At 41.7% G+C, this 17,195-nt stretch overlaps 1 protein-coding gene across 1 annotated transcript; it reads left to right on the forward strand.

Moving 5' to 3' along the window:
* Window positions 1-232: 232 nt before the first annotated feature.
* Window positions 233-5,495, forward strand: LOC311289819 (outer dynein arm-docking complex subunit 1-like; the record flags this gene model as incomplete). Its single annotated transcript, XM_084408067.1, has 5 exons — window positions 233-537; window positions 618-700; window positions 1,219-1,387; window positions 1,514-1,677; window positions 5,376-5,495. Exons 1-5 carry the CDS (start codon window positions 402-404, stop codon window positions 5,493-5,495), a joined length of 672 nt encoding a protein of 223 aa, XP_084264193.1. The 5' UTR covers window positions 233-401.
* Between the last annotated feature and the right edge of the window lie 11,700 nt (window positions 5,496-17,195).

The raw sequence follows: 17,195 nt of genomic DNA on the forward strand, positions 1-17,195 counted from the left end.
TTAAATTGTGTGCACTACCGACAAAATTCTGTCATGAAACTCTAGATGGCGCCGGCTGATAGGCCCTTAACTCTGTTTGCAATCACATCTGTATCTATTGGGCACAGCTGATTGGTTCCTGCTGTATCAGTAGCCAATGAGCTGGCTGCTCAGCCTTCAAATACGCTTTCAGAAACCCTCCGCCTGTACACATCAGCTACGGCTAATTAACGAATACTGTGTTGTACTCTATCTTGCTCACAGTGGTGTGTTGGAAATGCAGCAGTGTAGCAGATCTATTTTGCAGATCTAATTTACTTTGCTGAGTAAAAATAGAATTTACTTGCTAATCCCAAACTTTTGTTATACTCTGTAACAGACTGATTGATTAATTGATTCTGAATCCAGCTATTTTTTCTATTATGGCAGAGATGGAGGAGCGGAGGAGGGCAGACGCCGAAGGGGAGACGCTTGACCCTCTGGAGGAGGTTTTCCAGGAGATCCAGAGATTGACTGGGGAAGATCATTTGGAGATGTTGGCTACACATTTCAGTCAGGGTGAGCTTTACGTTTTCTGTTTTGTGCAGACAAATGATTGCAATGCATTCTGCTACAACTCTTTATGTGTTTCTTAACAGTTGAGGACCAGAACTTTTCTCTTTGCAACTTTGTGATGAATGAGAACGTGAAAGTTGAGACAGCGAGAAAGCAAATCCAGGAGGTCAGTGTGTGAATCATAGAACTAGTCAAATAAAGACCCGTTCGCAAGATGAACTGAACTTTGTAAAATTACTTTTGTTATTTTAGTACTATTTGTGTACTATTATAGTATTTGTATTATATAGTATAGCATTTATACTATAATACTCAATGTTTAGTTAAGTTTCTTATGTGATTTTGTCATTTTTATTAGAATTAGTTTTTTTTCTGTTTAGCTTTATTTTCTTTTTATAGTAATTTTAGCACTTCCACTTTTTTTCAGTTAATCGTCAAAGCAACATTTCTAATGGAAGTTTTTGAAGTTTTTCGTCTAATATTTATTTGAATTCATTTTAAGCTTTATTTCACTTAATGAAAGCAATTTTAATAGTTTTAGTTAATAAGAACAACACTAAAACCAAACAAAACATTGGCCAACCTGGGCCAAATGAACATGCACCGAGCAGAATGTTATTCATATTCACATTTTAATACAGACACAACAGTAGGAATCCATTTTTTGTGTTGATTCTGTTCCAGATTGGAGAAGAGATGAAGCAGATCCACATGGAACGAGTCCAAAAGGAACAGAAAATTCAGGTGGAATTAAAAGAGTTGAAGGGACTACAGCAAGAGTGTGAGACGCAAGCTCAACAGCACGAAGCCCAGGCTGATGACATCAGCAAGACCCTTGATCAGATCAAAACAGGTACTAGTAAAATCACCCAAACATGCGTTAACATAATCACGTGGAAGAATCAAAAATGACAACATAGAAGAAGAAGAATGATACCTGCGTTTTTATACAGTAAAGCTTATGTTGATGTCATTCTAGGGACAGACAGTGTGTTCCAAAAGATCGACTGCGACCGAACACAGGTGTTAGACATGCTGGGCTATTCCTTTAGCATCAAACACAGTAACATCATGAAGTACCTCAGCCTGGTGGAGCAGAGAATCAGTGAACTGCTCATCATTCAAGCCTTCATTAATTATAAGGTACAGAAAGGACCAGAATGTACCAACAGGTTATTTCATAGGCAGTGTCCGAAATCACCCCCTGTAGCCTTAAATAGGGCACTATTTGAGTGCACACATTCAATCCCCAGGGTTCCTACGCAGTTTGGAAAAGTATGGAATTTGATTTGAGTAATTTCCAGGTCTGGAAAAGTATGGAAAAAAGAAAGCAGATTATGGAAAAATATTTGCATTTCCAGACTATTGCCCCTGTTTAGTTTTCTATAATAGACAATTAAGAATTTAATGAACAAAAATGTATCATAGAAGTGTGTTTTCATGGCAGCTGTTTAGTGATTGTCTAACACAACTGAATTCAAGGTGCACTTTTTCATTATGCAAAAATGCATGTTATAAGTGTTCTGGGTTTCTGGGAAACCATTAAACTTAGCATAGACAATGCACACTGAGCCACCTATTGCACCATCAGCCCATTTCACGGTGTGGTTTCTTGGCCGCCATTAAAGTGTGTTAAAGCAGTGTGTTAAAGCAGACCTAAGGCCTTGAAATATAATATACTGCCCTACAAATTTTGACCACATTTTTGACCAAAGTAATTTGAGTCTGGAAAAGTATGGCATTTTTAAATGGAATATGTGTAGGAACCCTGAATCCCACAATGCACTGTGATAAAAGAGTTTCTTATTATTAGAGCTGCCAGTTTGCTAAGTTTCAAATGACTATTAAGCATCAAGCACAAACGATGCAAACCGGCAGCCCTTCCGGCGCACTCAATGTCCGAATTCACTCACTCGTTTTCATTCACTCCTTTAACTCGACTATATTAGTGGAGTGATTTAGGGAATAGTGAATGAGGGTATAGGGGGCGATTTTGAACACAGCCATAGTGTTAAAGCAACACTGATAAATATGCAGCCAACCCAAGTGTATTTTACAAAACAAAAGAAAATGTACAATAATACAATGTTACACCACAACGATAGTGTGTGTGTGTGTGTGTGTGTGTGTGTATAAAGTCTTTTAGTCCAGCGTGCACTAACACTGAAGACTGGAGTAATTTAGTTAAGTTTAGTTTGTTTATTTGAGCAGTAAACATTCTGCTCAAAAGGAGTGGACTGAAGCAAAAGCGCCCTCCCCCAAAATTAATACAGGGTCTCCGCGGATCCTTAAAAGGTCTTAAATTAGATTTTTTAAATTTAAGGCCATAAAAAGTCTTAAAAAATGTCTTATTTTTATTTATGAAAGGTCTTAAATTTTAGATGACACTTTGACTTAGACTTATCTAAATGCTTTCGAAATTAAAACTATCTAATTAGCGGCTCTTATTATTATTTTTATTCTATCTTGGTGGATTTGCTTGTTCACGTGACAATTCGCGTCACTGACGGCAGTATATTAGCCTACGTCTGTCTCCTGCACGCGAGAGGAGAGAAGAAAACGAGTAAATGTCAGTTCAGTTGTAAGTTCATTCTTTATGTGCTTAGGAGTGTGCGATATTGTCTGTGAACTATGATGATATTGTAATCATTGTTTTAACTATGTACGAGGCACTGCGAGTGCGAGCTGACATCGCGTTTCTCTCATGCTTGCTTTCACTGCGTGATGTGTCAGTGTAGTTATAGATGTCCCCAAATGAGGTTTTGTCTTATATTTATATATCATATCATATTATGTTGTTATATTAGAATATCACATGAGCAAGAGTGCCGTTTTCCTTTGCACAATTGCAAATGTGCTATTTATTTTATACAACAGTTAAATTAACAATAATAGTTAACATTGTGAGTTATTTTTTGGACACAATATTGTCAATTTTCACTTTATATCGGCGACGAGAATTTCATAATGAAGCCGATGATTTTTTTATTTTTTTTTACTGAAATCCGCGTTTTGAACGAATCATTTTAACGATTCAATGAACAATCACTTGTTTTTCTGAATGAATCAGCCGTTTGAACAAATCGGTTGATAAATGACTCCAACAACTCGCTTATTAAGACAGTGACTTGCCGCCACCTACTGGTGGTTTCAGTTTCATATTTAAAGTATCCTTTAATTAAAACGTTAAAATTATAAATCATTTTATATTTAAATATTGAATAGCTTTATTTATGCAATTGTAAATGAAGTGTAAATATAGTAGGCTAATGCCAGTTTTGATGCCGCTTCTGTGTCACCTCTGCACTGCAAGGATGGATTTTAATTTAATGATTTATTTTGACATTGGTACTGTGTTATTTTAATATAATTTAATTTGAATGTTAGAATTTGACATAAAAGGTGATGCATACCTCTAAATACGTTTAGAAACAATATCCATAGGTGACAATGCCCCTGGAAATCAATTTAAGGTGGCAAATATTGCCCCTTAATAAAAATGTTAAATTTCGGTCACTACTGTGAACTGACCACTGCATAGAATATAAAAAATATGAATATCTTCGTGAGTCTGCTTTCAACAACAGGCCTAAACCAGCCATGGTACCAGTACAAAAACACAATCAGTAAAATATCATCTAATTATTATCAACAAAACTTTGAAAATATCTAGACATATTTTTGTCAATATTGCGCACCCCTAATGTACGGTATTAATTTTGATTTCTTCAGGTCTTAAAAAGGTCTTAAAAAGCCTTAAATTTGACTTTAAAAATTGTGCAGATACCCTGTAATACAATAAAAATTCTCATTTTACAATAGTACAAAGGAACAGCAAAAAAAAAATAATAATAATAATAATTTGATTATATATTATATTGATTATAATTTGATTAATTAGATTATATACACTTGCAGTGTCTGATCATGGTAGAAATACCCCTAATGGCAATTTATTTATTCTTCTCTAACCTTTTCAAAAATCTTTTGCTTGTATTTATATTTGAACAGGTTGATGTTTGGACATCGTTTCATGTCCATCTCCAAGTTATTGCACAATTGTACCCCATTAACTGTAGGGCTAAAACTTTTTGTTGCGCTAAAACTTTTTGTTGCGCTATGTTTCTGAGTCCTAAAATTTAATTCATCACGTAATTCATAACAAACAGTACGTTCTTGGAACCTTTCTATAGCATCTGTACTGTTTGGAACTCAACAATGTCATAAAACTTCATGATCTTTGATTTTTGATCTTTGGTCCAAAAACAACTTTATGAATTAATCGGATAACTCTTTTTTGCAGCATTACTATTGGTTTTAATGTGCTTATATAAGTACTACCCCATACCACAGAACAATAATGTAAATAGGGCAAGATCAGAGAACAGTATAAAGTATGCAGAGCTTTGATGTTTAAAGTATGCTTTACTTTTGCAATTACTGAAATGCTTCTTGATATTTTAGTGATTATGTATTTAATATGAGAGTTCCAAGTAATTCTATCATCTATAATAACTCCAAGGAATTAGATTTCATGCTCCCGCTCTATAACAACACCCTCTATCTGAATTGATTCCTGAGCATTGGAATTACCGTTGCCAAATAGCATCATTTTGCTTCTACTCAGATTTGGTGATAAGTAATGATGCTGAAAATTCAGCTTTGGTCACAGGAATAAATTACATTTAAAAAATGTATTAAAATAGAAAACAGTGCTTTTAAATTGCAATAATATTTCACTGTTTTTACTGTATTTTTTATCAAATATATGCATCCTTGATAAGTATAAAAGTACTTATTCTGAAATGCTGACCAGTGGTGTAACTAATGTTAATAAATAGGACCGGAAGAAGAGTTGCGACCTGAAAGAGGTTGCTCAGGTCCTGCTGGGTCAGAAACCAGATGTGCTGAGACACACAGAGATCCTTCAGGAACGTCCGTCCAGGCCCATTACCAGGTGAGAGAAGCTTCTCATACAGTATGTTGAGCTATAGACACAGTCTATGGAGATAAAACAAAAGTACACAAAATAGGTGGAAATGATGACTTTATTGTTTTATTAATATATGCTCCTGGTCTTATTGTGCAAGTTTAAGCTGTGATTATGAGGACTTTGAGGACTGTGAGGAGGATCGAATTTTGACCCACGAAGAACTCCGTCAGCTTGCTTTGAGAAATGTAAGGCACACAGCATAGCTCTTTCCCATTCTGATGTATTCATTAACTATGGTTTGCATTACAGTTAAATGGTGTTTGTGGGTTTTCTGTCGCAGGTCATGCGTAAAGAAACTCTGCGTGCAGGAGGAGGCAAAGATGGGAAAAAGAAGAGCAGGACCATGTCTAGCAGCAGACAGCGTTTGCTGAAGTCTTAAGACACACAAAGTATTTGTGTGTTTGTGTGTGTGTGTTGTGTAATTTTTCGGCCCTATTTTTTTATTATTTCAGCTGGTCCCTCCCACTCAGGGTAACCAATGATTTTAAACTTCAGACAACCCATTTTGTGTAATAGTCGACTATCACAAGAAGGTAAGTGTTTTGTTTCTTACTGAGAGGAAAATGTCCTATAAAATCCATACCCACTGGCAGAGGTGTCAGATGAGAGAGGGTGAGTTTTAATCCAGACTAGATCTGCCGGATGAAACTGCGCAAGCTCCGGCGAGGGCGGCGCATCTTGGACGGTGAGAGTGGGTAACCAATGATTTTAAACTTCAGACAACCCCCCCCCCCCCCCATTTTGTGTAATAGTCGACTATCACAAGAAGGTAAGTGTTTTGTTTCTTACTGAGAGGAAAATGTCTTATAAAATCCATACCCAAAGTGTGACCTGGTTCTGTCACTTGCATATGCTGTAGAAAGCCGCTTGGTTTTGTGTTGTCGTGTTTATATTTTTGACAGATATCGCTTCCTTTGACGTCTTGCCAGATGTCTTTGCGGACAGTGGGCCACCACGCAACCTCCAAGAGCCTCAGCAGGGTTTTTAGTCGGCCCAGATGTCCTCCCAGAGAGTTATCATGAAAGTAATGTAAAAATCCAGGTATTAATGCCTGAGGAACAACCAATTGGAATTTGTCTCCGTTATTCTTTACAGGTACCGGCGATAGAACACCCCCAGGTGGGCCTCGAAGGTAATCTGTTGATACTGTACTTATCTGATTTTATGGGCCAACTGCAGGAGAGAAATGGTATTGTCACTACTTTGTGCTTGAGAGATTTCAGCTAGAGTGTGAGGTATGTCTGATGCACACTTTAGATGTTGTTATGGCCATACAGTGCAAGCTTTCTCTTTCCTTAGACTCGCAGGCTCGAGACAAGGCATCTGGACCCAGGTTGAGACATCCTCTCCTGTGATGTACTTGGAAGTTGAATTGCTACAGCTTAAGAGTCCACCGGGTCAGCCGAAAGGAGGTTTTAGGGCTATTGAAGGCCCAAGTTAAAGCAGCATGATCACAGTAAATGCCTCCCTTCAAGATAATGCCTCCATTTTTCCACCACCCAGACCAAAGCCAGAAACTCTTTTTCAGACGTTGAATAGTTTACCTCGGGTCCTCGTAATGTTTGTGACGCATAAGCTTTTACTCTTTCGCCCTCAGGAGTTTGCTGGGTGATAATAGCTCCTAAGCCCACATCACTGGCATCTGTATGTACCTGAAAGGTTGATTGAGGTCAGGCTGCATCAATACAGGTGGGTCTTGCAATATTTGTTTGATGTTCTCAAGGCTGTTTTGGCACTCAGGAGTCCAGTCCCATTTTACTCCTTTCTTTTTTTTCAGGTGATTTAGAGGAGCAGTGATGTCTGCAAAATGGGGAATGCACGTGTGGTACCATCCTGCTAATCCCAAGAAGCGTTGGAGGGTTTTAAGGTCTTTGGGAGGAGTATAGTCGGCAACAGCCTGGGTCTTTTCAGGATCGACCTCCACTCCTTTCTCTGAGACGATGTGTCCAAGGAACTTTAACTTTTTTAAAGAGGTGACACTTCTTCATGTTTAGGTTAAGAGATGCCTGGTTGAGTCTTTGCAGAATGGTGTTCAGGTGTTGTACCTGTTTGTTTAATAATCGTGAATAGATTATAATGTCATCAATGTATACAAAGCAAAGTTTCCCTCTCAATTCTGCTAGGACCTTCTCCATCAGCCTCTGGAAGGTGGCTGCGGCATTCCTGAGCCCATGTGGCATGGAGCGGAATTGGAATAGCCCCTGGTTTGTGATGAAGGCTGTTTTATCTGTACTTCTTTCTTCCATTTCCACAGTCTGGGGCTCAGGTCAGGAAGCAGACATACTGGCTAAACCGACTGTCTGCTAGCGGCCTTGCGTCACCTAGGTCAGATAAATCCCATCACATAGAGAATCTTTCACCTAGATAGCATCATATGGAGACTGTGTCTGTTCCCCGAAATAGGACATACAAAAATCTCCCAAACCCATTCAAGGGTAAAAATTTAATTGATGTTCAACAAATTAAAAAACAGCTATACTACGGATGAACAAATGATAAAGCTCGGGTTGCTGAATACTCGATCCCTTACTCCAAAAACACTTATTGTTAATGATATGATTACAGACTATAACCTAGATGTGCTGTGTTTGACAGAAACCTGGCTAAAACCAGACAATTATATTACTTTAAACGAGTCCACCCCGCAAGATTACTGTTATAAACATGAACCTCGTCTCAAAGGCAAAGGGGGAGGTGTCGCTGTAATTTATAGTAACATCTTCAGAATTACTGAGAAGTCTTGTTTTAAATATAATTCTTTTGAAGTGTTGTTGCTAAATGTAACACTATCTAGTGTAAATGATAAATCACGTTTAACATTTGTGCTGGCTACTGTATACAGGCCACCAGGGCACCATACAGACTTTATCAAAGAATTTGCTGATTTTCTATCAGAGTTAGTACTGGCTGCAGATAAAGTCCTAATTGTTGGTGATTTTAATATACATGTAGATAACGAAAAAGATGCATTGGGATTGGCATTTAAAGACATTCTGTACAACACGTGTCAGGACCCACTCATTGTCATAATCATACTCTAGATCTAATATTATCACATGGAATAGATGTTGATGCCGTTGAAATTCTGCAGCAGAGCGACGACATCTGAGATCATTATCTAGTCTCGTGTAAACTTCATTTAGCCGAGGCTGCAAAGCCGACTCCGTGCTACAAATATATTAGATCTATCACTTCTGCCACTAAAGATTTCTTTATCAATAATCTTCCTAATCAGTTTCATCATCTCAGCATCCCGGATAGCTTAGAAGAACTCGATATTGCGACAGAAACTTTTAACTCTCTCTTTTCCAGCACTTTAGACACAGTTGCTCTGTTGCGCTTAAAGAACATTAAAGAAAATAGTCCAACGCTGTGGTACAACGAGCACACTCGGGCCTTAAGAGAGCAGCCAGAAAAATGGAGCGTTGCTGGAAGAAAACAAAACTAGAGGTATTTAGCATTTCATGGAAAGAGAGTTCGATTGCATACAGAGAGGCCTTAAAAGCTGCTAGATCTGCTTATTTTTCAAACCTATTAGAAGAAAATAAACAAAACCCTAGGTGTTTATTTGAAATAGTGGCTAAACTAACGAAAAATAAATCTTCAACCCCAGACGTTTCCAAGCAGCACAGCAGTAATGACTTTATGAACTTCTTTACTAACAAGATTGATAATATCAGGGAGAAAATTATAACTATGCAACCGTCTACTACAGTATCGCATCAGGCAGTGCATTGTAGTGTCCTTGAAGAAAAATTTGATTAATTCGTTGCTATAGAAGAGGAAGAATTTACTAAACTCGTTAAATCATCTAAATCGACAACATGTATGTTAGACCCTATACCAACTAAGCTATTGAAAGAGATGCTTCCAGAGGTCACAGATCCTCTTCTTAATATCATTAATTCATCTTTGTCTCTAGGATACGTACCAAAAACCTTTAAGCTGGCTATGATTAAACCGCTTGTTATAAAAACACAACTTGATCCTACAGAATTAGTCAATTACAGGCCGATCTCGAATCTGCCTTTTCTGTCAAAGATATTAGAAAAGGCGGTATCCTCACAACTGTGTTCCTTTCTTGAAAGAAATGATATCTTTGAGGATTTTCAGTCAGGATTTAGACCGTACCATAGTACTGAGACAGCTCTCATTAGAGTTACAAATGATTTGCTCTTATCATCCGATCGTGGTTGTATCTCTCTATTAGTGTTACTCGATCTTAGTGCTGCATTTGACACTATTGACCACAACATTCTTTTAAATAGACTCGAAATTATGTTGGCATTAGTGGAATTGCACTAGCATGGTTTAAATCATACTTATCTGACCGTCCACAACATTCTTTTAAATAGACTCGAAATTATGTTGGCATTAGTGGAATTGCACTTGCATGGTTTAAATCATACTTATCTGACCGTTATCAGTTTGTAGCAGTAAATGAAGAGATGTCTTATCGATCACAAGTTCAGTATGGCGTACCACAAGGCTCAGTACTAGGACCGCTGCTGTTCACTCTGTACATGCTACCCTTAGGAGATATCATTAGGAAGCATGGCATTAGTTTTCACTGTTATGCTGATGATACTCAGCTCTATATTTCTTCACGCCCCGACGAAACTTACCAATTCACAAAATTAACGGAATGCATAGCTGATATAAAAAATTCTGAAAAAACGGAGATTCTAATTATTGGACAAACTCCCACACGTAATAACCTAGAATACTGTCTAACACTTGATGGCTGCTCTGTCAAGTCTTCGTCGTCGGTTAGGAACCTGGGTGTGCTCTTTGATACCAATCTTTCATTTGAAAGTCACGTGTCTAGTATCTGTATAACCGCATTTTTTCATCTTAAAAATATATCTAAATTACGCCATATGCTTTCATTGACAAATGCGGAACAATTAGTTCATGCGTTCATGACATCAAGGCTAGATTATTGTAATGCTCTACTGGGTAGTTGCCCTGCACACTTAATAAACAAACTACAGCTGGTCCAAAACGCAGCAGCTCGAGTTCTTACCAGAACCAGGAAGTATGACCATATTAGCCCGGTTCTGTCAACACTGCATTGGCTGCCTATTAAACATTGCATACATTTTAAAATATTGCTGATTACCTACAAAGCACTAAATGGTTTAGCTCCGCAGTGCTTGAGCGAGCTCTTAACGCATTATAGTCCTTCACGTCTATTGAGATCTCAAAATTCCAGCCAGTTGATAATACCTAGAATATCAAAATCGACTGCTGGCGGTAGATCCTTCTCCTATTTAGCACCAAAACTCTGGAACAGTCTTCCTACCGTTGTCCGGGAAGCAGACACACTCTGTCATTTCAAAGCTAGATTAAAGACACATCTCTTTGACCTAGCATTCACACAATGCATTATAGACTTGTATAATTCAAAGTTAGGCTGCATAGATTAGGTCAGCCGGAACCAGGAACACTCCCCATAAATCCTGATGTACTCGTTACATCATAAGAAGAATGGCATCTACGCTAATTTTAGTGTTTTTGTTTATCCCGAGGTTTTCCCGCAGCCTGCCGGATCCAGGCTGTATCCAGATCTGATGAAGGACCTGCGCCTGGACCTGATGTCATAGTGGGGTGCTAAAGTGCCAACTAGTTTCTCCTTATGGAGGATCCCTTTACCACTCCAGATAAAGTGTAGTTGGGAAAATTCGGTTCGCGTATCTACCCCGAAGTGCTAAAATTCTGTATCAAAATTTTAAGGCCAGACAAGTAGTTTTTAAGGCTTGGTTTCTAGGGAATTACAAACCTGCGCACGTATATTCAAACGCGCATACTAATAGACTGAACTCGCAGAATACGCATGTGAACGCCATCAGCGTTCTCACAGGTTTCGCGGGGGCAGGTTTCGCAGGTTTCCCCCGGTTTGATCACCACATTTGAGTGATCATTGCAAAAAATGTGTTATACACATAAATAATATCGGCCGATATATCGTTATCAGCAGGGCTTGACATTAACTTTTTTCCTCACTAGCCAATGTGGCTAGTGGTTTTCCAAAGTTACTAGCCACACAGCATTTTTACTAGCCACATTTTTGTTGTTGTGAAATTACCTGATAAAAGTGGACTATGGCGTGCTAAAATTTACTTGAACTAGATTTACAACCCTTTTAAATGTAAAACCATTGTTACATCCACCCAAATCAAGACTACATAAATATATAACAATACAGGTCTTTATCATTAGCTCTGATAAGATTGTGTGTAAAGCTCCTTTTTTTAAATAAAACCATGTATTATGTATTATATGTTGCCACATTGCTCCACCGGCATACGACATAACTCCAGCAGGGCAGCTAGCTGTCTCTTCGATTCTTTGTTGTCGGTCACTAGCGACAATACTCATTAGGGCTGTCAAAATTGCTCAAAAATGACCTTCGAATATTCCCTCTAAAAAAAAACACATAGCTTATCTTCGAACTATTCGAACATCTGGTTGCACATTTTGTCAATGACGCGCATTACGTCAATAACAGGACAAATTAATACAAAGAGACATAACTACTTGTATAGGTAGTTTATTTAAGTTTAAACATATTTGACAACGTATTACCTACACGAAAACAAGTAAATCAACTAATGGCCAAGACCGCAGACCTCACTCACTCTCGCTCGCTCACTCGCAGGCACTCTTTCTCTCTCTCGCCCTCCCTCAAGCTGCGTTCACACCAAACGCGAATAGAGCGTCTGGCGCGAGTGTAAAGACGCGTTTACGCGTGTCTGGAGGTCTTGCGGCATGAATGAGGCGTCACGCGCTCTGTGCAGTTTAAATGAACAACAACAATAAGCAAATGTTGAGTGCTGATCAAGAGTTTTGTGCAAGCAATTTAAGGTCGCGACTCTTAGATAGCAGGCTTCATTCAGTGATTGAAACAAATATTATTAACATTAATTGAAGTTTTACAGTATATAGAACCGACATTGAACGCTCCGAGCGAGCTGTGCTGTGGTAAACATACTTTTCCTTGACATGAAACGGTAAATAATCAAACCAGTGGAAGCCTGCAGTGCATGAAACTGCTGTATCTACCTTATTCATGCAATATCTATTCAGTCAGTACAGTAGCCTACACTTCAGAAATGTTTCTGTTTAACGTTAAATAAAATGATCCCTCAGGCAGCGCGCCCACTCGCAAAGCAGACAGCCGCGCCTCTGCTACCGCGGGCGTTTTTCCACATTCGAATATTAATTTTCACCTTCGAAATTCTGTTTTTTAAAACTATTCGAATATATATTCGAATTTAGAATATTCGTTGACAGCCCTATGGGATTTGTAGTGTCACACTTATTTCAGATGCCTTTTGAAAAGACTACAATTATTCAACCCGCCAAAGTGGCTAGTTGGAGTGACTGCGTTACCCGCCACGAGCAAAATCCACCCGCATTTGGCGGGTTGGCGGGTGTTAATGTCAAGCCCTGGTTATCAGGCTTTTTTTTACTCCATAATATCGTATCGGCCTCCAAAAATCTATATCGGTCAGGCTCTAGTATTTAGCCACCCCCCATCGGGTAAAGATTTCTTCCCTGAGAATTCTGACGATCTTCTGTGTCGTACTAGCCTGACTACGCTCCGCTCAATTTCAGTTCGCTTCTGTACTCAGTCTGAGATAGCGACCGGTTTCCTCCGGCCAGAAAACAGCCGGCCAATCAACGAACAGAGGGCGGGCTGAGAGCCGTGACGTAGATGCTGATTGTACCGTGGATGCGTAGATTTACTTCACATAATCTGCAAAAGTCGTTCACAGCCATGTTCACTCCGGTATTTCGCTCGATGGTTTTGTTTTCGCATCATACATGTGTTTACAGTGGAAGTTAGATGCGGCTGAGCCTGCGCATAACACACGTCATAACCAAACGTTATGTGATTGGCTTACGGGTAACCAATGATTTTAAACTTCAGACAAGCGCCTGAGAAGAGAAATGGTATTGTCACTACTTTGTGCTTGAGAGATTTCAGCTAGAGTGTGAGGTATGTCTGATGCACACTTAGATGTTGTTATGGCCATACAGTGCAAGCTTTCTCTTTCCTTAGACTCGCAGGCTCGAGACAAGGCATCTGGACCCAGGTTGAGACATCCTCTCCTGTGATGTACTTGGAAGTTGAATTGCTACAGCTTAAGAGTCCACCGGGTCGGTTTTTCTCATCAAAACCGATTATGCTCATCAGTGGTTGTATATCAAGCAGATACACGTTTGTGGAGAGGGGGTAAAATCTTTGCGTGGCAGGGGGAGCTGCCACTCGACCAGTCACGGATATATGCGCCTGCCACTCGACCAGTCACGGATATATGCGCCTGCCACTGCGTTATATGCGCCGGCCACTCGACCAGTCACGGATATATGCGCCGGCCACTCGACCAGTCACGGATATATGCGCCTGCCACTGCGTTATATGCGCCGGCCACTCGACCAGTCACGGATATATGCGCCTGCCACTGCGTTATAGGCGCCGGCCACTCGACCAGTCACGGATATCTGCGCCGGCCACTCGACCAGTCACGGATATCTGCGCCGGCCACTCGACCAGTCACGGATATCTGCGCCGGCCACTCGACCAGTCACGGATATCTGCGCCGGCCACTCGACCAGTCACGGATATATGCGCCGGCCACTCGACCAGTCACGGATATATGCGCCTGCCACTGCGTCATATGCGCCGGCCACTCGACCAGTCATGGATATATGCGCCTGCCACTCGACCAGTCACGGATATATGCGTCTGCCACTGCGTTATATGTGCCGGCCACTCGACCAGTCACGGATATATGCGCCGGCCACTCGACCAGTCACGGATATATGCGCCTGCCACTGCGTCATATGCGCCGGCTACTCGACCAGTCACGGATATATGCGCCTGCCACTCGACCAGTCACGGATATATGCACCGGCCACTTCACCAGTCACGGATATATGCGCCGGCCACTCGACCAGTCACGGATATATGCGCCTGCCACTGCGTTATATGCGCCGGCCACTCGACCAGTCACGGATATATGCGCCGGCCACTCGACCAGTCACGGATATATATATATCCGTGACTGGTGAAGTGGCCGGTGCATATATCCGTGACTGGTTGAGTAGCCGGCGCATATATCCGTGACTGGCAACGAGCGTGCTGCATTTTATTAGATTTTTTTTAAACTTTACATATTGTGTAAGTTCGAGTGGCCGGCGCATATAACGCAGTGGCAGGCGCATATATCCGTGACTGGTTGAGTGGCCGGCGCATATAACGCAGTGGCAGGCGCATATATCCGTGACTGGTCGAGTGGCCGGCGCATATATCCGTGACTGGTCGAGTGGCCGGCGCATATAACCGTGACTGGTCGAGTGGCCGGCGCATATAACGCAGTGGCAGGCGCAGATATCCGTGACGGGTCGAGTGGCCGGCGCATATATCCGTGACTGGTCGAGTGGCCGGCGCATATAACGCAGTGGCAGGCGCATATATCCGTGATTGGTTGAGTGGCCGGCGCATATATCCGTGACTGGTCGAGTGGCCGGCGCATATAACGCAGTGGCAGGCGCATATATCCGTGACTGGTCGAGTGGCCGGCGCATATATCCGTGACTGGTCGAGTGGCTGGCGCATATAACGCAGTGGAAGGCGCATATATCCGTGACTGGTCGAGTGGCCGGCGCATATATCCGTGACTGGTGAAGTGGCCGGTGCATATATCCGTGACTGGTCGAGTGGCCGGCGCATATATCCGTGACTGGTCGAGTGGCCGGCGCATATAACGCAGTGGCAGGCGCATATATCCGTGACTGGTCGAGTGGCCGGCGCATATATCCGTGACTGGTGAAGTGGCCGGTGCATATATCCGTGACTGGTCGAGTGGCCGGCGCATATATCCGTGACTGGTCGAGTGGCCGGCGCATATAACGCAGTGGCAGGCACATATATCCGTGACTGGTCAAGTGACCGGCGCATATATCCGTGACTGGTGAAGTGGCCGGTGCATATATCCGTGACTGGTTGAGTAGCCGGCGCATATATCCGTGACTGGTCGAGTGGCCGGCGCAGATATCCGTGATTGGTCGAGTGGCCGGCGCATATATCCGTGACTGGTCGAGTGGCCGGCGCATATATAACGCAGTGGCAGGCGCATATATCCGTGACTGGTCGAGTGGCCGGCGCATATATCCGTGACTGGTCGAGTGGCCGGCGCATATATCCGTGACTGGTCGAGTGGCCGGCGCATATATCCGTGACTGGTGAAGTGGCCGGTGCATATATCCGTGACTGGTTGAGTAGCCGGCGCATATATCCGTGACTGGTCGAGTGGCCGGCGCAGATATCCGTGATTGGTCGAGTGGCCGGCGCATATATCCGTGACTGGTCGAGTGGCCGGCGCATATATCCGTGACTGGTCGAGTGGCCGGCGCATATATCCGTGACTGGTCGAGTGGCCGGCGCATATATCCGTGACTGGTCAAGTGGCCGGTGCATATATCCGTGACTGGTCGAGTGGCCGGCGCATATATCCGTGACTGGTCGAGTGGCAGCTCCCCCTGCCACGCAAAGATTTTACCCCTACAGCGTTTGTGTGCATTATGTTTTGTGATTTCACCAGAACGAATAGAGAGTATCCGCAACGGATTGAAGCGCACGTCCGAGTGAAGACAGTGCGGCGTGTGCACGAGCCACACAAGAGAACACTGTATCCGCGCCTCTGATCGCAGCGGCAACGAGCACTTTGATCACTTGATTTAAAAAACACATTTCAGAGCTAGATCGTCTCTTATTTAAAAAACGAACGAAATTAATACTCTGCTAGTTAAGTGGAGATGTTTTATTTATTTGTAGAATTGTTACATTCATGAGGCCCTGTGCGGTTGCATAGTTCGCACTGTCTATTGCGACGGCTCTGCCTGGATGTGCTCTTTGATACCAATCTTTCATTTGAAAGTCACGTGTCTAGTATCTGTAAAATCGCATTTTTCCATCTTAAAAATATATCTAAATTACGCCATATGCTCTCATTGCCAAATGCAGAACAATTAGTTCATGCGTTCATGACATCAAGGCTAGATTATTGTAATGCTCTACTGGGTGGTTGCCCTGCACGCTTAATAAACAAACTACAGCTGGTCCAAAACGCAGCAGCTCGAGTTCTTACCAGAACCAGGAAGTATGACCATATTAGCCCGGTTCTGTCAACACTGCATTGGCTGCCTATTAAACATCGCATACATTTTAAAATATTGCTGATTACTTACAAAGCACTAAATGGTTTAGCTCCGCAGTGCTTGAGCGAGCTCTTAACGCATTATAGTCCTTCACGTCTATTGAGATCTCAAAATTCCGGCCAGTTGATAATACCTAGAATATCAAAATCGACTGCTGGCGGTAGATCCTTCTCCTATTTAGCACCAAAACTCTGGAACAGTCTTCCTACCATTGTCCGGGAAGCAGACACACTCTGTCATTTCAAAGCTAGATTAAAGACACATCTCTTTGACCTAGCATTCACATAATGCATTATAGACTTGTATAATTCAAAGTTAGGCTGCATAGATTAGGTCAGCCGGAACCTGGTACACTCCCCATAAATCCTGATGTACTTGTTACATCATAAGAAGAATGGCGTCTACGCTAATATTATTCTCTCTGTTTATCCGAGGTTTA

This window comes from Rutilus rutilus (assembly GCF_951802725.1).
Source record: "Rutilus rutilus genome assembly, chromosome: 4".
Taxonomy (NCBI): Eukaryota; Metazoa; Chordata; class Actinopteri; order Cypriniformes; family Leuciscidae; genus Rutilus; species Rutilus rutilus.